We start from the raw sequence: 22,700 nt of genomic DNA, 5'->3' as shown, positions 1-22,700 counted from the left end.
GAGACGTGAAGGCAGGAGAAGACACGGGGGGGGGGGGGGGGGGGTTGGGCGGTGCTTCCCAGAAGGAGGAACGCTCCACCCATCGAGGATCCCGCCTCCTCCCCCCCTCCCTCCGTCCCTCGCGGGGGTTTGGAGCCCAACTGCTCCAAATGAGAGGCCCCCGGAGCGAAGGTTCAATCTCTGCTGGCTCATCGGCCGTAAACATGTCACCGCCCAACTAGGTCACTGCTCTCTCTTTGCATCAAACAGGGGGGGGCGGGTGGGGGGGCGGGGGGCTCCAGTGCAACGCGAGCTGCCACCACTACCTGTTTTCTCTTTTCTTTTTCCTGTGCTGTACCTTCACATGATGGGGCCCTTTTTTCCTTATTATCTCTTCTCGCTTCTTTTTTTTTCTTGAGAAAAGACTTGACTCTTGTTTCCACAGCATGTGGTAAGGGTAGAGATGGGGGGGGGGCCGCTTGATTTCCAGACCAACAAGGGTTAACAAGGGATGGGGGAGAAGCGAGAACCGAGAGAGGAAGTGTGTGTGCGCGTGTGTGTGTCTTTGAGGTTTTGAAGGTGTCTGTAAACACAAACCCTGAAAAGAACAACGTCTCCACACAAGAAAGACAGAAATGCATCTGTACAAATGATGGACTCATGAGTCTTTTGCTGTTTAGAGAGTGATGTCTCTAAACGGAAGCCCCCCTGCGTGGGATTTGTAATGGAAATAAGACAGAAGGACAGAACGAGGTAAACGTAGAGTTCAGATGAAGGTGTCGCAGATTTCCCAGAATGCTCCACAACAGCTGGCCGACGTTATTCACCGATGACCTCGAAGCGCTTTGTTCCAAATCCTGGTGTTTGCAGAAGGCAGAAGTTTACTGGGTTTTGGGATCGGTGCTCAGCTGACATGCAGGATTAAATGATCCTGTTTCATATGCACACGCCTGCAGTGTGTCAACCTCGTCTTTTAGAGTTTGACCCGCTGTCAAACGTCAAGAGTTCGATCACTCAGAGATTTCACCACATGCAAAAGCACAAAGGTGCACATGAAGCCGCACTCGCAGACCACTCGCCACCAGCTTTTTGCTTCAAAGATACAAGGAGTGGAAGTTTTGAAATGAAAATCATGCAGACTCAACTGTGCATTGAGGTCCTGTGTCCATATTCATTGTCCACACGTGCTTGTTAATATTAATAAAAAAACGTCCATGAGAGTCTCATCAGCATTTTGTAATGTTTTCTTCTGATTCCTTCTGAAATGAGAACGTACAGATGTTCGCTGCTGATAATAAACTAATAAAACAATGGCAAACATGTGACACAATGTGCTCCGGTGTCATCGGTGAAAAATCATCTTCTAACAGATTAAGCAGCACAATGAACTCCCGTTCATCCTGCGATCCGTCTCCATATCTCTAAAGCATGTCGGGATTCGTGGGCCAGAAAAGCACTTGGACCGAAGCTAATATGGAAAATGAATGATTTATAGAGCAGTCCGGGGAAGAAGGTCACTGTCGGGAGTCGATGGGGAGAAGTGTTCTTTCATACCAGAGGAATGTTGTCACTCGCCTGCACACAAGCGAGCTTGTGCCGCGTGAAACGCAGTCTGCAGAGGATGCTGTGAACTGCAGCAGGAAAAGCATCAAGGAGGGAGAAATGTGACTTACTGTTTGTGAGTCAGGATGAGGGGGAACCACAGAATGACAGAATCAATCTAGAATATCGCAAATAAAAATATGTAAATAATGTACAGCACAGTGCAGTGGTCACATGCAGATAAAAGCATAATAAAACCCTGAACGGGCATGACAGAGTCCATGGGAACGATGAGGAAACAACGCAGTGGGAGGAAGAGTCCTTTTTCCTTATTTATAAGCGTTGGTGGGTGATGCATTTCACGAGTTCATCTTACGTTGATGATCATTAGGGGGATTCGCATGTGAGAATTCTCAGCTTGCTCACAAAAATAAAAGCCTCAGTGAATAGAAAAAAGGAGGCCGGGGGGGGGTGTGAAAAGCTTGGAGCCGAAGAGCTCTACACTAAAGTTAGCCATTATCAAAGCCTTGAAAACACTGCATAGATTAATGGTTTAGGGGGCCCGATGCACGCAGAGTGAATTCTTTGAGAAGTGGGTCCCGCTGCTGTAACATGAAAGGATTCCTCTGCCATGTACCTGCAGCTTTAGTTCAGCGTCTGAGAGCGCACATTCTGATGCCTTTTGTCTGCAAATCCACATTCTTCAAAAAGGTTGCAATGTTGTGCAGAAATGTACATTAAATTCTCCCTAAAGTGAGACTTTCTGCCCGCTGAATTTCTGTGTTTGTATTCATGTAATTATGCAATCTTTGCATTTATACATGAGTTGTTATTTGATTTAAAGGCCAGATTTGAACTACATTTGCAACATGATTTTGCATTGTTGAACTGTATTCAACTGTTTTGGGATGCTGTATGTAGCTGAGGACGTCTCCCAGTATGGTGGACCTCTTAAGTGCTGTTCAATGTAATGGAAGCCAACTAAAAGTGCTTGTGAGGAATAATTTAAGAAGCCTACTAAAACAGCTCCACAACAGTTACTTAAAAATAAACAAATGTCTGATTAGGAAGTCAGATGATGTTCCGTTGCAGTACAAAAAAACAGCAAATATGTCAAATCTGATTTTGCTTTTTCACATTCGTGCCAAGAGTATGAAATATGCAAAAGCTTCCTCGATAGAATATGAATGATGGTTCAAGCTATTTTGACTTTTAATGGATTTATCACAAAGTCATGACAAGAAAGAACATTCATGCAAACATTGAGAAATAATTCTGTGGTCCTGAAATAACAGAAATTTCATATTTGAAACAAGTGGGGGGCAGAGGGGGATTATGTGTGGGGGGCTGGTTCAAATATAATTTTCAATGCTGTGCAGCGGTTATAATACACTTCTCACTACACTGTCGTGTGCAGTTTTTAGGGGAAGAAATGCACAGTTTGAATTTCCTGGTTGCTATTGATTTCACGCTACGTATGCTCCTGTTTTCTACACTCCTTCCTCTTTTGTGGATGGTGTTGGCCACTGATGCCTGACTGACAAACACTCAGGCCGGCCGGCCCTCTTCCAAAGCTGCTTACGGCCTCTTTTAGCACAGCCGAGACAGTCGGGTTTATGCTTGATAGGGGATTTCTGCCAGCAGCCAGCCCTCTTTCCCCACCATAATTAGGCCACCCACATTCACAGTCATGCGCCTGTGGGAGATTTTGGATCCTTCCACACTGAGAACATGCAATGATTTATAAAAAGCAACACAAAAACTGATAACTACGGGCTAAATAAATGGCGATGCTTTCCGGGCTGGGACAGAAAACTCCTTTGTATGTTTAATTTTCAACTTTGTTACGGATATGGCTTTTTCTCACATGATACAATCCACGGCTTGTTGTTTTTAGTATTGATTCAGAAAAGAAACACATGAACCTATTCAATGGTAGTGTTTGTTCTGCAGATATCCTCTGCAGTACTCGGCTTGGGTTGCCAATAACGCCATATCTTTACATCGCCCTTCATTACTACGGATGCTGCGAAAATAAACCTCCTAATGCTGATAACATCAACCAAAAGTGGTTGGGCTCACATTGCGTGCGGAAAGTTATGTAATTTCGATAGCTGTTTCGTGTTGCTTGCATGGATACGTGATCGGGGGCGCGCCCGCCACTAGTGGCGATCCGATTGGTCAGACCGTGTGGCGTCAGTGATTGACAGCGCCGCGGACCAATGGGCGCCGTTGCTTTGTCTCGCCTCTTCGCGACAGCGAAGCCAGCGTTCAGTTGCAGGGGAGCGAATTTTTTTTTTCTTCTGGACGGAGAAACCGAGCCGTTATGTCGACGGGCTGCAGTCCGTAACAGTTTGTACTATCCCGTCTAACGCGGATTCAAATGCAAGCCGACCCCCCTTATCGAAGCCGTTCTGGTTAGCGACATGTTTAGGTTTACTGAAAGTAGCCGCGACTCCGAAGTTGACCGAAGTGACGGCGTTTAGAGGACTCGTCGGTTCTCCGTGTGGATCCGTGCAGACTCGGTAAGTAACGCCGAGCTTAACTTCACGTTACTCCCGTCTAGTCTCTGTTAAGGACAACTAACAGTGTTAATAAAGAGCCGCAGTAAGAATACGTGCTTCGTGTGAGGCCTCTACGTTCTTTCTACAACTTAGTTTGGTCGAACTTAACGTTACGTTAACTTCTACCCTTTTTCCTTCTTTCCTCTTCCTCCTGTTATCTGCCATGTTCTTAAACTGACGTTCCTTAAAAAACCCATCTTTTCGTCGTATAACGCGACGAACAATGGCGGCCGTCGGTTAACTCGTGTGGCATTCAACTGTTACTTCTAGTAAAAAAAGAAAAGAAGCCGATCGACGCTAGCCGACGATCACGTTAGCGAGCTGGGTTAAGCTAACGTTAGTTGTCGTAAGCTAACTTGGCTAACCCAGCTAGCCGTTAACCACCCGGCGCCCGCGACATTTTCTCGGTGACGTTTCTGCGTCAGATTCTCTGACGACCTGAGTCGAATATATATATCGATTAAAACGTGTTTCTAATCCACGAGCACATCTCTCCAAAGCGGTTCCTGTTTATTTTGTATAACAAAAGTTAAAGCCGTGCTAACGTTGGCGCAAAGCGTGCCAGGAGCCGTTCCCCGCACAGTCCGCTCGTTTGCACACGTCACGTTCTTTGTTGGACGTAACAGTCGTTTTGCACCCAAGTGAAAAGTTTCACCAATAATAAACACTGCTGCAAAGTGACCACAACCCATTAAACTACAACATGAACAGTTAATAAAAGTCATTACAAATGCATCTTTATCTAAAGATAAATGTGATCGGCCACCAACTTGCCATATGGCGACTCACAGTCAACCATAATCTGTATCATCTTATCTTGCAAATGTTCATGTAGGTGCCGGCAGCTGTTGGTGTGACTGTGCTGTAGTCGTTTTTTCAAATGGCCTCTGCTCTCGCTCACAGGTCTGGATGCTGCTCTCCGGTCTGCAGGCCACCTTCTGATGGGTACATACTGTGAGGCGGCGCACCAAGAAAACCATAAATCATTCAGAACCGACGGCAACTGTGAAAGAATGAAGAAAAGCTAGACAGTGGCGTCCGCAAAGAGCTGCGGGAGGTTTCCAACCGTTTGACCTAGCAAGTGTGTGACTGGACTAAAGACAAAAGTAGTGTGGCTTATTAAATCCCCCCAGAAAGCAACTTGACACAAAGGGATCAACATGAGTGCCGAGGGATATCAGTACAGAGCGCTGTACGATTACAAGAAAGAGAGGGAGGAGGACATCAGCCTACATGTGGGGGACATTCTGCTGGTGAGCAAAGGGGAGCTGGTGGCCCTCGGGTACACCGACGGCCTGGAACAGAGGCCAGACGAGATCGGCTGGCTACCAGGCTTCAACGAAACCACCCTGGAGAAGGGGGACTTCCCGGGGACTTACGTTGAGTTCATCGGGAGGAAGAGGATCTCCCCCCCCACGCCCAAGCCGAGGCCCCTCCGTCCTTTACCCGAAGCTCCAGGGGGCTTCAGGGCGGACACCGACTCTGACTCGGAGCAAGGTGAGCGTTGCACCACTCGACAGGACCGTTTCACAATTAGACATGCAACTAAAAAAGTATCGGATGATCTGACCTTTATTTGATTTGTGGTTTGGTTTTTAAATGTTTATTCAATTTACGACACCAGAATTACACAAGACTTGTTTTCTGATGATTATCATTCCTGCTCAATGGAAAGTATTCATGTACAGAAAAAAGTTTGGTTATTGGTCAAGCTGTTTCTTTAAAAAAATCTTGAAAGCCAAGTTGGATTTGTTTTTGTGGATAACAAATATTGGTGTGTTAAGATTTAAGAAGTTGAAGATGCAACGGAAGCACTCGGTCGGGTTTGTTTCACAGTAATTGTATTCCTTGATATGTCAGAAACCAGACAATAAGCCTGTGCAGTGGATAAGTAACTGATATCTTTTAAGTGACTACTTTGGAACATGCACGGATGTGTGATGCAACACTCGATGTAAATGCATGCTGGTCGTTGGTATTTTTTTTAAATCATGTTGCCTGAAAGTCTATAAATATACATGATTGTCACACAGCTGTGAGTTAAAATGGTTGAAATGATTTTTGTTCCCTCACTCTGTTCCTCCTGGAGCTTTTTAAGCCGTTCTTAACGCCACCGCTAATTTGCTTCTTTCACAGTCTTCTGTTACTGCTAAGTTGTTGAATGAAAAGATCAACAGACCGATTCAGGGCGACAAAAATGCTGATTTTGCGGAACAGTTGCGTTCTCTGACAACAAGTGGCCGTGCCCCCGAGCTGTACAGCTGCACTGGATGAGAACCAACTGGGTCCCAGAGGACAATGCTGGCGTCTATCCAGGTCCTGGTACACCGCAGCACATCGGGCCTTATGTTCCCAGTGGATATCATCTGTGTAGCTCCACAAAGGCACATCTTAAGGGAACGCTTTCCATTAGATCTCTGTATAGTGGTGATTAGGGCAAATAGCTCTGAAAGCCTTTGTGGGTTTAAGATGGCTTCACTGAAAAATGAAAATAAATTACCATCGCAAAGCGGTCTAGTTAAAATGTTTTAGTTTATTTGCTGGTCATCGAAGTCCGTGAGTCACTTTTTCTGTTTTTTTTATGACTCACCAACTGACTAGAAACTTGTGATATTTGGTCAATTTTTTTTTTGAAGCTACAATGCCTCTTTGACCTAAACTAAGCAATATAGAGCGTGAAGAGGACACTTAGTGTTCTTTTAAGTTGTGACACATGCAAACAGTGAAACCCAATTCCTTTGTGCACAATTCTAAGTTTTTTTTAAAGCAGTGGAAGAACACGTACATAACATGTTTTTTTTTAAATACTGCCCTAAACATAATTACCCTTTTGAAATGTATCACTTTAGCTGTCAAGCCGCAACTGCGATTATAGCTTGCATCTCTTTTTAAAGACGCTGTGGCTCGCAGCAGCAGTGTGCGCTCACGGCCTTCTGCTCACCTGACGAGCAGCTCGGCAGGTTTCTAGTTCCTGCGCCTTTTTGTGGCGCGATCGTGAAATTCTTTGCCGTGGTTGGCGGGGCGAGCGAGGAGCTGCATGAAGGGGGCATGTGTTGAATGGCTGTGTTGTGGTTGAGTGGCAGCGTTGAGCCTGCAGAGAGTGTGAATGTAGCACCGAGAGAAGAAAAGTCTCTGTGTCCTGGGGAGGGAGGGAGGGAGGGAGCGGGGGGGGGGGGGGGGGGGTCCATGCAAGGGATAGTGTGCAAAAGGATCAGGACTGGATCAGCGCTAGGGGCTTGGTGGAGGGCACAAGGATGGGGGGGTTAGGCATTGGGAGGGTCTCGGGGGCTCTGCATGCTCTAGGGGGCTTTAAAGAGGGGCTCTGGGATGGAGGCCGGGCTCTTGTTGCTCCCAGATTGTTTGTGATTTATTGCCCACTACCGAGGGATCTCACTCCCGTCCTCCTCCTTCTCAGCTTTCTTCTCCTTCCTCCGTATATATTTAATGTTTTGATAGTTCCTACAGTCAACTGTGGTGGGGGTGGTGAACGCAGGGGCCTCTCCCCACTGAGCCACAGGGGTTTACATGAGTGCAGCAGATGTGGAGAGGGTGAGGGAGAAACGGGGCTGGGAAACTATTCCGCCTCATTCCAGCGCTCAGCCGTTGGGTTTTTTTTTCTTTTACATTAAAGTGCTCCTTCTCTGGGCCTCTCGGTTTAGAGGATATACATGTGTTGGGCCCTGCCAAGAGAAAGGAACTGTGAGATTAAAACCCATAGAACGAATTTCCTCTAAAAGCTCCTTTTTTCTTATTTGGTTAAACAGAAATCTACAATTGTTTGATTCTTTTTGTTTAATCAAAGTAACAAAGACAGGAATTTAGAGCTGGAATGGGTACGTTTCTTAATCTCGATTAAGTCCAGTGACCATGTTGGATATTTACAGTCACAAGGCGGCTCTAAATGGTTAAATGTTCTGTTTATAACTGTTCTCCACCGACGGGGTTGAGAGAACATTCTTCCATATGTTGAATATAAAGGTGTGAATAAGCGTTTGCTGCTCTGCACGCTCTCACAGGGTTCGGCCTCGCATGCTCAGACTTGTTTAGGAAACTATTTGATGCCATTAGGCTTCATCCTCGTCTGCGGCGTCTCATCATGTTTTCATGTTTCTCTGCAGTAAGTCTGTTTCCTGAATATGACCCAAGTGCATTGAGTAGATTTAGACCATCTCTATATTTAGGTTGCAGGGGTGTTGGCGCATTTCAGAAGGGCTGCTGGAGGGAAGAGATCAGCCCGTACAAAGCAGAGAAGCGCGTAGCCAGAGGTTGAGATAATGTCGTTTTCCTTCCCTGGGCCTCTTTCTAACAAGAATTGACTTCTTCTGCCTTTTACATAAGTTTGTTCAAAGATATGCACGCGTACATACTTGATACGAGCGAAATGGATTCAAAACCAAAATCCACCAAACCGAGCTTCCAGTTTTAAACCCTGAAGTGCCCCCATTCGGGGGTAGCTCGTAAACTGAGAACCGGCCGTGCTGTACCCTCCTGCCATCGTGTGGATCCTCTTTTTACAGTGCAACAGTTTGTTCCCCATCAACTGGTTGGTTATTACATTTCCACCATGTGGCTGTGTGTTAGTGAAAAAAAAAAAGAAATAGCCACAGAACAAAAACGTTGGTGAAAGTGTCCTTTTTTCATTTTTATTTGCTTCTATTTGCTCCGATGTTTTTCCTCCTCTGTGGGGCTCTGGGCAGCCGGGGGCCAGGAATGTGTTGGCGCTCCTCTGGTGGAGTTCTGCAGACTGCACGGTGGACTGATTTGTAGCTTTGTGATGAATCAGTATTGTGCTAAATGCTGATTGCGGTAACTCGTTGCACAATGGACGTAGACAATAAAAGGTTTGCACCCTGAGCGGGACCCTCTGCGGGTTGCCAACGCTCGGTGTACCCGCTGCTTTCGCATGAAGCTAATTTAGTTTTTTTTTTTTTTGTATTACGTTCCAATTACCAGGTTAAGTTTATTGGTAAGTTCGTTGCTTGGTGTTAGGTCGTTAGCCGGCCAGCATTCGACAGATGTGGAGGGCGGTGGCGGCCGATCCTCTGCCCTCAGCCGTCAGATTTAGAACACGGGATTTACTTTTTTTTTTTGGCTTAGTCACACTTTAATTTCACAGAGAGGATCAGTCATAAAATGTCTCGTGTTTTTCGTAATCCCGTTAACTTTTAGACCATGAGCTGTTGCTAAGCGTTAGCGGCCTTCCAGTGCGGACGTGACAACAAGGACTCGTCCTTTTTGATTCTAACACGGCGCGAAAAGGGAATTTCTTCCCCTGACTTTAGGTGTTGAGGTTCAGCCATTCACGTTTACAGTTTATAATTACTCTAACTTGGGCTGCAAATGATGAAATGAAGTAAAGCCTCAAAAATCTATAAAATATTTTTCTATAATTAAATAAAAATTATACCTCCTTGACTGCTATAATTATAGACTTGAAATAAATGCTGTGAGGTGTGACAGTAATTTCAGGCCTCAATCAGGTCAACATTGTAGTTTCCCGCATCATCCGCATGCAAGTTGAATTCATGATTTTTGTGCACGAAAGCTTGTTTCATTACTTGATTTGTGTGCAGAGATGGAGTTGGCAAATCTTCTTTACGAGAGTTGGAGCATGTCTGCCAGCAGGATTAGGGCGGGAGGGTGGGAAGGGGGGGGGGCAGTTCGATAGACGTGAAGAAGTGGTGCAATAAGACGAGAGGTGCGATGAGTGAAAAGCACCAAGTCGAAGGAGAACCAGAAAAGGGTATTTGAAATATGTCACGTATTTGATGGGGAAAGGGCCGAGCTCCTCGTGCTGAAGAGCTGTGGCGTTGCATAACGGCGAGGACAAGAACGCCGTATTGTTTTAACCCGGCCAACTTATTTTCCTGGAATGGTTTATAATGTCAGGTCAGAACTATTAAGAATAGAAGCACTTACTTCATAAAAGGCTTCTCGTATCTTCTCCTAATGCATATTCTGCTGTGCCGAGGAGGAGATCGATTACAGCACCCCCTTCAGTGCAGAGCATGCATTGCACCCCCCCTTGGAAATGAACTCCCCACATAATGGAAATGCTCCAATATAAAGCAGATCCCCACACATCAGATTCACTCATACGTCTATTTGAGAGGATGTAACACCCACAAGAATTTTTTTTGCAGTTTGTAGTGATTGTGACTCTTATTTAAATGTAGTAAATCAAGTTATCATCATTGTGGCAAAAGCTTAAAAAATAATCTGTGTGCGTCAGTCATCTGCAAGTAGTAGTTCCCTAGTACACGTGTTGTGTGCCATGATAAACTAATCCACTGTTATCTGCAATGGTGAAGCTGGTGTCCCTCCAAGGTCTGCTCTCATAGGGTTAATTGTCAGGCTGTAGCAACAGTCTCCTCATTGGCTGTCGCTTCGTTCGCGCAGTGCACCTTCCGTCCTGCAGGGGGAGACATTGCCCTCCCTTTTTAGAAGTGGTTCTAACCTGCAAAAGCTTGTTACTTGAGCAGACCTCTAAATGTATCCAAAGTGTGTGCTATCTTTAGTGTGTCGGTGGTGACCCACGCCCGTCCTGGCCACAGTCTGCAGTCTGTTGGGCTCAGACATACCATTTCAGCCGGGGAGAATGTCGCCCCCCCCCCCCCCCCCCCCCCCCCCCCCCCCCCGCTAGGACCACAGCAGCACCAGCGGCAGCTGCATTGACTGCCCCAACTTGCGGTTAACTGACTGACTACTGAGTGGCGAAGGCCTTTTGGGATATCATGAGACTGTCTGCCAAAAAAACGTGGGCTTGTAGACACACGTCTGCAGGGGCCCTGTCTCTTCCCCAACCCCCCCCTTCAGTTGTAACACGATCTGCTGCTCTAAACAAAAAGAGACAACGGGAATGCATTGTGTTGAAGCTGCCATGTATACCATTATTTAGCGTGTTTGTGGCATTGATTATACGGACTAGGTACCCGCAGAAGGTGCATCGATCACATGCACGCTGTACTTCAGTGTGTTCGTGTAAACGATCATGCAAGATGTGGTAAAATCACCCACACCTGTCAGGACAGCAAAAGCTATCGAGTTATCACCATCTCCATTACCTTCGCAACGGTTCCCAAATCATTGGCATGTGTTTTTGTGTGTGTTCCCATGGTTACTTGTCCTTGATCTGGTGCCAAAGCATCTCAAGACGTCGTCACCGATGGCTTGAAACATTTCTTCCATATTTTGTCCGCCACCTGATACAATTCCACCGGGGCCAAAACCATCACATCGTCGACAGTACGGAGAAGCGGCTCCCATCTTCAGAGCCGGCCCGTGTCGCCCAGGGGCCAACGGCACGGGGGGTAAATAAATACAAAAAAAACAAAAATCAGTTGGATCACGTGGGAGTTATCGGGAACTTATCAGGAGACGTGCACGGAGGTCATTTTAAACACACTGTTGAATATGGCACTTTGATCCTTTGTAGATGTGTTAACACATTTTTTCAAGCAAGCCTCTGGATGTTTGGGTGGATTTTTGGAAGTGGGGCCGGGACTCTTTAAATTTAGACTGAGTTTCTCAGAAAAAGGAATGGCTGTGGAATGGCAGTCGTGTTGGATATCTTGTCTGGGAGAAAGGTTACACGTCCGAGGTGTGCTGTGGCAGCACGGCGTGTCTCCATCTCTATTTAGGGGAACTCTAGCGTTCCATCTCAGACTTCACTGCTTCTGGGAACCCCCCCCTCCCCTCCCTGCTTTGCGGGTTCTGATAATGTCTTCCAGATGACCAGTTGTCCTACATGGAGTTTTGTGTGTGCTGTGGCTAGAGGGACTTTGGTAATCCAGCTTTCTTCACACGCAACATGCCAGCCCGGGTGCGTTCCGGCCAGAGAGGATGTGGATTTGGATGAAGTGGTTCATCATTTACTCGATTGAACACTCTTGCGGTGGAAGAAGGCCGCTCCTCGGTAATGAGTAGCACGCACGCATCGGCAGGACCGCTGGATGCCCGATTCAAATATCGTAATCATTTTTTGGGGGAGAAAAGAAAGAAAAATATGGTGACTAGAAAGGGTTCCATTCATGGTTTCTAAGCATTTAAAAAAGTGCAGACTCTGCGTTGAACAGTTGGGCCTTTCAGAAAAGTGCCCTTTCAAAATACGCCTTTGCAAATCCAAATAAAATCCATGCCAAGCCCTTCATCCTTTCATGTCCACACCTGGGTGCAAAGTTCTGAGGGAAAAATTGGGCACAAACTTAGCCCTGGCTTACCTCATATCACAAGGCATTTGCTTATTTCCACCAAACCCTAACTTCAGTGCTCAGCACCTCCGGTTCCTGAATCGGTCGCTTGTAAATACTCACTCAAGGCGGTCCTCTGGTCTCGTAACAGCTTCCCTTTTGGCCTTCTGAGTCGTTTTTTAAGTCGTGCACCTAATCGGCTGAATTTCTGCCCTCGCCACATTAAATGTCGCAGAAACATTCATCTCCGCTTCCGAAGACTAGCGGAACATTTCCTTTGTGAATGGGCCACATTTACTTTCCAAATTGTGTCCCCTGAACTTCCTGATGCGGCTTAAAATTCACCTCAACTTGATCATTGTCGAAGTGGGTCAAGTGAAACCAATGTTTCCATAACGGCTAAAAGGATGAGACCAAAGACTCTCACATGATTAAGTCCATTTATTGACTTGTTCTCAAGAAAGAGCAGGAAATCTGCACCCGTAACACGTCACAATAATGTACTTATTATTTAATAAATAACAGTTACGGCAGCAAACAGATGGAGAACAGACAAGCACAGCACTCCTTTTTCAAAAATCTGTTTGTTTGACAATCCCTTTTTGCTTTTTCACCCTCCAGGTTTCTGTCTGCTGGACTTGACGGAGCAGTTTTCCCCCCCGGAGACGAGTCCTCCCATGATGGCCAGACTGCTGGAAGCTATCGAGAAGAAAGGTGAGGCTCCTCCATGAACCGCGCTTCACTCTTTGTCCTCTCAGTCGACGCATGTAACCATTCGTGTTGTGCTGTTTGGTTGCAGGTCTCGATAACCCCACTTTATACCGGACATTTACCGCTGGCGGTGGACTTGAAGTCAGACAGTTTTATGATTGTGGTAAGTAGGTTTATCTTTGACCAGGGAAGCTTGTTCCCAACCGAGAGAAAATAATGACCCATGAAATGTGTGAGGTCTGTGCGCACATCCAGCATGTTAAAAAGGACATTACCAGTATCTCTGAAAGCTCTGTTGCAATCATGGCTTAACGAGCAAGATACGGTTTTCAAAATGTGTGTTGTTTGTGTGCTTCAGACCCGGCCTCGCCAGATCTGGATCAGGTGGAACTTCCCGTCCTGTGCGACGGTCTGCGCAGGTACCTGCAGGATCTCCCCCAGCCCGTCATCCCCGCTGCACTGCACCCTCAGATGGTCCACACGGCCAAAGGTGAGAGCAGCTGACCCCGAGCGCAGACGCGCCGCTCACTTCCTGTTCACAACGGTAGTCAGACCAGGTGCTGACGTGACGCAACTCGAAATGAACACCGAGTACTCTGAGCACCAAACCGCAAGACCTCAAAGCAGACGTTTATATTTAACCGTTATTTGCTTTTTTTAATAAAAGCGTAAAACCCATGCATGCATGCACACACACACACATATATATGCATATACACACATATAATTAGTGTATTTTGACATTCTTGACTTGGTGTGTGTTGCGAGTACAGATGCACGCGCATTGTTCTCAAGTGCTTGTTCTCTTGCACACGGCCAGAAGCAGGATGCCTGTGGTTGATGGAACTAAAACAAGCCTGAGAGTTTATCTCTACCATCTCTGAGCAGCCAATCACCTGCGAGTGTACCTTACGCGCACTGCCAACCACACAACTGCTGCGGTTTCATCGCCCAACTGCACATGACGTCCTTTTTTCCATTTCTTTTTAAAAAAACAAACAAACACCCTTTTCTTTTGTGCTCCTTTTCGACAGACACGATCAGTTAGTTTTCTTTAATGTTTCTTAACCGTGTTGCTGACCTCTCACCTGTTTCAACAGAGGTGGGGAACCCCGAGGAGTGCGCTCAGCTCCTGCGTCGCGTCGGCAGCACCCCGAGCCTGCCTCCCCAATACTGGCTGACCCTGCACTGTCTGCTGAGGCACTTCTCTAGAGTCTGCCTGAACAGCTCCAAGAACCTGCTCAGCGCCAGAGCGCTGGGCGAGATCTTCAGCGCTGTGCTTTTCAGACAGCAGGCCAGCAGGTGGGTGCAGACAGACAGACACGTGGGCTCTCACACGTTTGGGCTTGTGTGCGCTGCCGGTCTGTCAGGCGGGGGACGGGTGGGGGGGGTTTAGCTGCACACGAGTTATATAGGTTGAAGCTTTTCTACTTACCAGCTGTGCTGCACAATCAAAGTGGCCTGCGCACAGCAACCAGAGCAGCAGAGACTTGGTTTGCAAAGCACAAACTTTATTTAACTTGCATGTTTTCTGTTTACACCCCCACCCGGGCCCCCCCCCTGCAGCTGTGAAGCCAGCTTGGATGCTCACATCAAGATCATCGAGGTTCTGGTGATGAGTGAATGCAGTGAAAGTCAGGCGGCTCCAGGTATTTAACAACTTCCTTTTTAGTCTTTCCACAAGTATTTTTATTTGTATGAAATGATCACTCGTGAAATGAGCGTCGCTGCTGTTTGCTATGCGGGGTTTTATTTATTAGTGGGTGCAATGGTTGAAAACACAGCAGGACAAGAACCGAACGCTGGAACTATTGATAGCTTGGAGGGAGACGTTGAGTCGTCTGCTGCAGTCGCAGAGGGCCGTGGATCACACAAGTTATGTGCCTGGTGACTGAAACCGCAGGCCCTGTTCACCTGGTGACCCCCACCAGAGCTGCGTGGCCTTCAGATCAGTTTCCCTTGTTAGTTTAGAAAATGGTCTCCATAACATTTGGTTGGATTCAGCGAGCTGAGCGGATGCTGCTCAGTTCTGAGCAAATGAACCGTAGGTGTGAGAACAGATTGGTGACGTCTTTGGAGGCGCTCTGATTTTTTTATTTTTTTGCCCTGTTATTCAGTCGGTAACAAGTCAAACAAAGCTGCACAAAGTCCGTTTTCAGGGCTGGCGTGGCGGTGGTCCGCCATGGATGGAGCTGCTTTGTGTGCGTGCACAGCGCTGCGTGGCACAGTTATGTTTTTACAGTCGTAGTTAAAAGCTCGGTCGCTGGCTGGCTGTGGCTGTTTAAACATTTTATTACCTGTTAGGTCTATTTATAATGTTCCTGTGCATGGGCCACTCTCAGCTGTCAGTAATTTGCACCTGCGGGAGCACTTTGGCGCTCTTGGGTGGATGGATTGAGGGGCGGGCGGCAAGACACAAACCCTGAATCACTTTTTTACCCACGCACACGCACGCACACGCACGCCACTCAGTCAAACAAAGTTGAAGTGTACCTTGCTGGTTTCAGTCCTCCGGTTTACAGATAACAACAGGGTCACAGGAATAATCGCCTACTCTGTAAATACACACAGATAAATACATGTACATTTCATACACGTGTTTACGTGAATGACCCGTGTGACAGTCCACACGCACACACACACACACACACACACACACACACACACACTGGACTGTCTGCGTGCCTCCTCCCAAGTTACTGCGTGCCTATTTTAAGTAAGCGACAAAAAGGCCCACTTAGATCTGGTTGGCTGGAAAGTCGGCCTCTTCCACAGAGCGCTTCTTGTTAAGTGAGGCCTGCTTCGAGTTTCTAAGGCCACTCTCACCCCACCCCACCCGTCCTCGTCCTCCCTGCCTCAAAGTGCCCAGCTCAGCAAATATTTGAAACTTTGCAAGTTAATCATATGACTGAACCCCCCCCCCCCTCCTCCTTTACAAACACAGAGAGAGAGAGAGAGAGAGAGAGTGACCAACAAAAAGAGGCGCACACCCACACACAGCTAACACGAGGGGCTGGTCTCAGAACAGGCAGCAGTGACACCAGCGCAGCAGCCGCTAATCATTAACTTCACAGAGCGAGACGCACACAGCAGGAAGTCAGTCAGACACCTGCCTCACGCCGAGCGGATTACCTGGATCTCTTTTTAAGGGGCACATAAAGCCGTTACCTTTTTTTAATTTTTCAAATCAACGATGACATGGAGCTTTACTGGAGGACTTGAAAGTGACTCTGTTGGATTTAATTCACATGTTGGGACTAAAACAGAAGCTACACGAAACATGCACAGCTTGCAACGTAAGTGAGATGTTCTGCATCTTTATTCACTCATTTCATTCGTCACACTGGCGCCTTTCTTCAAGACACAAAATACCACAGCTCACAGAAAGGCTGCTTTTTGTTTCCTCATACCGGGCGTGTTGTATTCTCACAGGCCAACTCTAAAACTGGGCGGGTTCTGCGCCGTTTAAGTGGGATTTATTTTTAGTGTGGACTTGAATGTGTCCGGCCTCTGTGCCAATAGGAGAGTTTCATCTGCTGGACCCTCAAGTGGATCCTTCAGGTCACTTTAACTGGAAATCACTGCATTTAGAGAAATAATCTGTTGCGTTGAATGCAGCACGCAGAGGCCGCCCCCGAGTTGAACCTAGAAAGGACTTTCACCTCTACCAAGAACCGCGTCCGTTCTAATTTCACTCAGGACGGGGGGAGCGTTATCTCCGTCACGCTGGGGGATTACCGGCGTATTTCGGAGCTCTGGGTGCCGCTGACCGGGGGCCAAGCATTAGAATTCAGCTGCGTACGTGCTGCTGCAGCAGAGCTGGCTTTGTCCTGAGTGCCAGCAGTGGGCCGGGCTAAAGCGCCGCACGACGAGGGGGAGGGGCCTGGCAACCTGCAGGGGGAGGGGGGGGGAGGGAGAGACGAGGGAGAGACGAGGGAGAGCAGCGCAGCTCGGCAGAGAGCGAGAGGACGACCGAGGAGAAGCATGGAAACAGACTGCAGGTGCTCTTCTTCTGCACGGACGCTTCTGGAATGGACGCCTGCTTGGACGCATCGCGTGACGCTGAGCTGCAGCGCGGTTAACAATTGAACGGGGGGGTTTAAAAAAAAAAAAGCGTTGAGAATGACCTCATCACTCTCGGGAAAGGAAAGATGCAGGAGTGGTTGGTGACGAAGCCCCCCTGCGATTGGCTGTGGTGAGTGATGTAACACGTTACTGAGCAGGCTTTTCAAATGGCTGTTTAGGCGGTTGTATCGGGAACTTCAGCACTTCTGTGGAACTGTTCAGAAGGAGCGTCCACGTATCGGGGGTTAAGAATCGCACATTTCTTGCAATCTGGAGAGGAAACGCGATGAGACTGGAAGGAAAGCTGCTGAGAAGTGCAGCGGAAACCGTGAGCTGTGGTCGAGACGGCAGTTTGCATTTTGCACAGATTGTGACGCTTTTGCATTTTCTTCTGCCGTGTAGCAACGTGGGACGCCGGCTGCGGTCTGATTGAGTCCGGCAGCGTCCGTTGTAGCAGAGAGGGTGGTCATGCAGGCGGGGGGGGGGGTGAACAAAGGCAGTGCAGATTTGTGGGTTAAAAATAGCCGGCGACCTGAGCTCTGCTACAGCTGCTGATCATCCACTGCAGATGTTAGATGACTATTTGAGGCGTCAAAATGTTCCATTTTCCACTTGACTTGCTTATCGGCTGGAAATTATCGTCGATGCAAATCTGAATGCAGCTTTGAGGCAGGACTAGGAAAAGGAGATCTGGTGGTCAGATTGTAAGTACGGAGCTGATGTTAGTTATCTAACAGAATGTGGTTATTCGGGATTAAAGCCGGCATTAGATCCATTTCCAACCCTTTTGATCCCTTCCAGTATTCACAGCGCAGCGTTTATTACGTGATCTTTTTATTCCTCCACAGAGAAATCTCCTTTCCCTGAATGAAATTCATTCCCCTGACTCATGCTTCATTTCCCCTCCCACCGGGGGCGGCGATTTTTCATTCCCATTTAATCAATGGGAGGCGGGGGCAGGGGGCGGGGCTTGTGTTCGTGATTCACGGCATCTGCAGGATGCCGGACTGAACTGGACTCAGTGGAGTCCAAAACCGGCCTCCGGTTGCTGCTGAGCTCGACTCGAAGCGTTTATTTACGTTCTCTGTTTATTCCTCTCACAGCTCTACCTCCAAAGCCCCCCAAGCCCGCCCCCGCCCCTGCGCCCGCGACTAACAACGGTATGAACAACAACATGGCGCTGCAGGACGCCGAGTGGTACTGGGGAGACATCTCCAGGGAGGAGGTCAACGAGAAGCTGAGGGACACGGCGGACGGCACTTTTCTGGTGCGAGACGCGTCTACGAAGATGCACGGCGACTACACGCTGACTCTGAGGTACGTGTGTGACATCGCTTCCTGTCGTCAAGGCGCTCTGCCGGCGGGGACGTGGTTTTAACGGGCTTCGCTTCCTTTTGGTCTGCAGGAAAGGAGGCAACAACAAGCTCATCAAGATATTCCACCGGGACGGGAAGTACGGCTTCTCGGACCCGCTGACCTTCAGCTCGGTGGTCGAGCTCATCAACCACTATCGCAACGAGTCACTGGCTCAGTACAACCCCAAGCTGGACGTCAAGCTGCAGTTCCCCGTCTCCAAGCACCAGCAGGTGAGACCTTCCCGCCCGCGGTCACCGCCGGCAACGCAAGCGCCCCGCTCACATTCCAGCGATTTAACCGCAACCGCGTTCCCATTTCTTTCCCCGCAGGATCAGGTGGTGAAGGAAGACAACATCGAGGCGGTGGGGAGGAAGCTGTGCGAGTACCACCAGCAGTTCCAGGAGAAGAACAAGGAGTACGACCGCCTGTATGAGGAGTACACCAGAACGTCACAGGTGAGTACCGGCCGAGAGGCCCGGCCGCCGCCCAGAGCCGCCCGCGCACGACACAATCTCACGCTGCGCTCTGCTTCCAGGAGATCCAAATGAAGAGGACGGCCATCGAGGCTTTTAACGAAACCATAAAGATATTTGAGGAGCAATGTCAGACGCAGGAGCGCTACAGCAAGGAGTACATCGAGAAGTTCAGGAGAGAAGGCAACGACAAGGAGATCCAGAGGTAACGACGCGCAAAAAAGAAAAGCGCCGTCAGCGGAGAGTGAAAACCGACGTGGAAACTAAACGTCTGTGTTGCGTTTCAGGATCATGGGCAACTACGAGAAGCTCAAGTCCCGGATCAGCGAGATCGTGGACAGCAAGCGGCGCCTGGAGGAAGACCTGAAGAAGCAGGCGGCCGACTACAGGGAGATCGACAAGAGGATGAACAGCATCAAGCCCGACCTCATCCAGCTCCGCAAGACCAGAGACCAGTACCTCACGTGAGTCCCAGAACCTAACGGGGGGGTTAAATCCGATTGGATCCGCCCTGGTTTCTAACGGCTGCTCTCCTGCAGGTGGTTGACCCAGAAGGGAGTCCGACAGAAGAAGCTCAACGAGTGGCTGGGAATCAAGAACGAGAACACCGAAGAGTGAGTATCTTCCTCCTATGAACCCTTCCAACAAATAAGCGCCCGTCCCCCCCCCCGTCCCCCATGACGCTAACGCCCGCGTTGCCTTTGTGCCTTCCAGTCAATATTCTATGGTGGACGATGACGAAGACCTCCCCCACCACGACGAGCGGTCCTGGAAACTGGGCAACATCAACCGGCCGCAGGCGGAGGCGCTGCTCCAGGGCAAGAGGGACGGAACATTCCTGGTCCGAGACAGCAGCAAAGCCGGCTGCTACGCCTGCAGCGTCGTGTACGTATCCGCCGACGTGGCGTCCGTCTCCCCGTCCAGTGTGACGGCACGGTGCGGTTTGCTGCGAGCGGCCCGTGACCCTTCTTCTTCTTCTCTCCTCTGCAGCGTGGAGGGCGAGGTGAAGCACTGCGTCATCAACAAGACCTCCTCGGGTTTGGGCTTCGCCGAGCCGTACAACCTGTACGGCTCCCTGAAGGAGCTGGTGCTCCACTACCAGCACACGTCTCTGGTGCAGCACAATGACTCTCTGAACGTGACGCTAGCGTACCCGGTGTACACCCAGCAGAGACGGTGAGCCCCCCCCCCACGCCCCCACGGCGCGTTTTCCTCCCCACGCGGACACAAAGGAAAAGGTCCTCCGACGCCACGATTACAGCGATGGGCGCCGTTTGTCGTCCCCCGCCCCCTCCCCCCCCACTGGGACTTTGAAGACGGAACATTTCAGTGACTTTGCCTGACCACGAGCCTGAATGTGCATCTTTCTCTTGCTTTTTGAGCGGAGGGGGGGTGAGTGAGGGGGGGGGGGAGGCTGCCGCAGTGGAGGACGTCAGAGGCCTTTTCCCAACGGTGCTCGTTCTTCGCCAAAGCTTTACCGGCCGGGAATGTTTAATCGCATCAGATTAAGTCTTCAAATGGAACTGTGCTCACCGGCCACAACGCTGTTCAAACCCCCCCCGCCCCTCTTAATGTGTTTCTGCACAAGTGTTTGTGTGTGTGTGTGTGTGTTTGTGTGAGAGAGTGTGAGCGAGAGATTGTCCATGTGACCAAAACCCATAGAATCAGGAAAATGTGAGATCTCTGGGCAGGTTGTGTAACACATCTGCTTGTGTTGACTGTTCAGTAGCAGACCATGGATCAGCTGATAAATGTAGCAAAATGGCACTTTTTAAGACAAAGTTTTAATTTCTTTTTTGGGGAAAAGACTTTTAAGAGAAAGGCAGAGACTTCCGCATCCTGCCTTCGTACTGTTGAGCATTAGAGTGCAGGTGAAACTATGAATGGACTCACTATTTCATGTACATATGTGAAAAATGTGCACCGTCAGGACTCAAAGTGCACCGTACCAAAAAGGATCCGTTCCTGTTTAGTTCTGATCTGCTATGCAATTCTGTTTCCTTCTGTTGCAACCCACAATATAAGCTTGTGTTATTGCTATTTCCTGTGTAAATATCCAAAAGGATACGGAGTCAAAATGCCACGAAACACGAAAAAAAATCAGATTTTTAAAAGTTAATAATAGCAACATACACTTTATTATAGATTACTTTAACAACTGGTATAAAGATGGAGATTTTTTTTTTTTTTTGCTTCAAACTAATGTTCTCAGGCGGAGCCTTTTGAGCTGCTTGTCACAAAAGTACTATTTTCCAGAGCTACATGCTACATGCTACACGCTACATGCGGCTCTCTGAGGGGAAGCGATGGTGGGATTGTGACTCATGTGTAGCGTCACCGTGGAAACCACAGGTATAGATTTATTTTGTTATAAAATATATACGTTCCCACAAGAATATATCAAAGCAGACCGATGTTTAACTGATGGATACTATTAAAAGAGCATTATCCTTTTTCCACTTAGTATTTTTCTGTATCAGAAATTCACTGTTCACGCAGGCGATCGGCTCATTTCAGTCTTTAATTTCACAATCCAACCGCAGCTCCACTTCTCCCACATCTTTTAACGGTACGAGTGTGAACATTTTAATAAAAGCCCATCATGCTTATCGAGTAATAATAACATACTTTGATCATAGATCAGCCTGTTGAACATTTAGATCTATTTTATTCCCAAACTAAAATGTAATCATGCTCAGCACAGCTGTTAAATATATCTTAGCATAACAAGTTAGTTGTAAAATGAAAACATTAACATGACTAAATATTGATTAGTTCTTTTCAAACTGGCCTCTGAAGTCTCTCCCTCTATTTGTGTTAAAACGATAATTGATCTTCTAGTCTAGTGCAGCTTGAGCGACCGACTAAGATGTTTTCAGATGTATTTGACCAGAATACTTAATCTGTCATGACGTTTATTTTATTAGGAGACTTTCACGCCCCATCAACTCCTTTTTAATAAATGTTTGACATCATGCACCATTATCTCTGCCCCGGGTTGTACGGTCTTTTTCCATTTGAAGCTCATTTTTGTGGGTGTCCCAGACATGATTAGATTGAGATCTACCAGTGTTCCCCAAATTATGCTTCAAATCTGTATTGGGCTTTTAAAAAAAAGAAATAAACACTTCTTTTTAAGCAATGAGTCTTTCTACTTGCTTTACGGTCTTTTATCCACTTATGAGGCTTCTACAATCACGACACGCTCGGTTTCTACATCCGAATGCGGATTATCAGCCTTCTGCTGTGAATCTTTTCGGGTTTTAAACGAAAAGTAGTTCCTTGCGCCTCTTAAGATTAGTTGGACTTTCGCTGCCTGCACACGGGAGACGGTACAACTGATACATAACCAGTTTTTTGAGTGACAGCTGGAAGCCCTCAACATCTTTAAAGTGTCGGATTTGCAACATAACAAACTTGTTTCCCTCCAGAGATCGTATTCACTGTGAAGAATTTATAATGGATGTATTGCTGTACATAACTTCTTTCCACTGGATTAATGAAGCAATAAGAGTTGGGGGGGAACCACATCTGCTCCGGACGCATTTGTGGTGAAAGGAGACCCTGCGGATCAATAAATAACACACGGTAAATTACAGCCCCATGAATATTTTGTATTTCCTGTAACGGATTATTGGGCGTAATCTGCAGGGATTATTTAATGGCGGGTTTGCATTAGTTTAGAGTTTAACTAAAAGGACAGAGCCAGTCGGTCGAGGTATTTAAACTGAATCATACAGGAAACAGTCGATTACAGTGAAGTCCAACAATTCCCATCACTGGAAAAGCACCTTTGTCTTTAACGCCTCGCTGCCGCTGGC

At 47.8% G+C, this 22,700-nt stretch overlaps 1 protein-coding gene across 3 annotated transcripts; it reads left to right on the top strand.

The window, feature by feature from the left end:
* The first annotated feature begins 3,722 nt into the window (after positions 1-3,722).
* pik3r1 (phosphoinositide-3-kinase, regulatory subunit 1 (alpha)) lies at positions 3,723-22,024 on the top strand. 3 transcript variants are annotated; one of them, XM_078088826.1, is made up of 15 exons: positions 3,723-4,046; positions 4,989-5,582; positions 12,896-12,988; positions 13,074-13,148; positions 13,344-13,475; positions 14,086-14,287; positions 14,552-14,634; positions 18,154-18,367; positions 18,456-18,636; positions 18,736-18,861; positions 18,942-19,084; positions 19,167-19,343; positions 19,419-19,493; positions 19,594-19,764; positions 19,870-22,024. In XM_078088826.1, the coding sequence occupies exons 2-15, from the start codon at positions 5,246-5,248 to the stop codon at positions 20,057-20,059; spliced, it is 2,199 nt and encodes a 732-aa protein (XP_077944952.1). In that variant the 5' UTR covers positions 3,723-4,046; positions 4,989-5,245; the 3' UTR covers positions 20,060-22,024. The 3 variants fall into 3 exon arrangements, with proteins under 3 accessions (XP_077944952.1, XP_077944953.1, XP_077944954.1); XM_078088827.1 differs by lacking the exons at positions 3,723-4,046; positions 4,989-5,582; positions 12,896-12,988; ... (2 more) ...; positions 14,086-14,287; positions 14,552-14,634 and adding an exon at positions 15,947-16,281; XM_078088828.1 differs by lacking the exons at positions 3,723-4,046; positions 4,989-5,582; positions 12,896-12,988; ... (2 more) ...; positions 14,086-14,287; positions 14,552-14,634 and adding an exon at positions 16,510-17,180.
* The last annotated feature ends 676 nt before the right edge of the window (positions 22,025-22,700 follow it).

The sequence above is a fragment of the Gasterosteus aculeatus genome, chromosome 14, assembly GCF_964276395.1.
Source record: "Gasterosteus aculeatus chromosome 14, fGasAcu3.hap1.1, whole genome shotgun sequence".
Taxonomy (NCBI): domain Eukaryota; kingdom Metazoa; phylum Chordata; class Actinopteri; order Perciformes; family Gasterosteidae; genus Gasterosteus; species Gasterosteus aculeatus.
This window is presented reverse-complemented; position numbering and strand designations above follow the sequence as displayed.

Bases quoted from the DNA above. Each gene is read 5' to 3' on its own strand.
- pik3r1 (XM_078088826.1), top strand. From the start codon at position 5,246: ATGAGTGCCGAGGGATATCAGTACAGAGCGCTGTACGATTACAAGAAA. The intron at 12,989-13,073 runs GTGAGGCTCCTC...GTTTGGTTGCAG, and splicing joins GGAAGCTATCGAGAAGAAAG to GTCTCGATAACCCCACTTTA. The intron at 19,765-19,869 runs GTACGTATCCGC...TCTCCTCTGCAG, and splicing joins TGCTACGCCTGCAGCGTCGT to CGTGGAGGGCGAGGTGAAGC.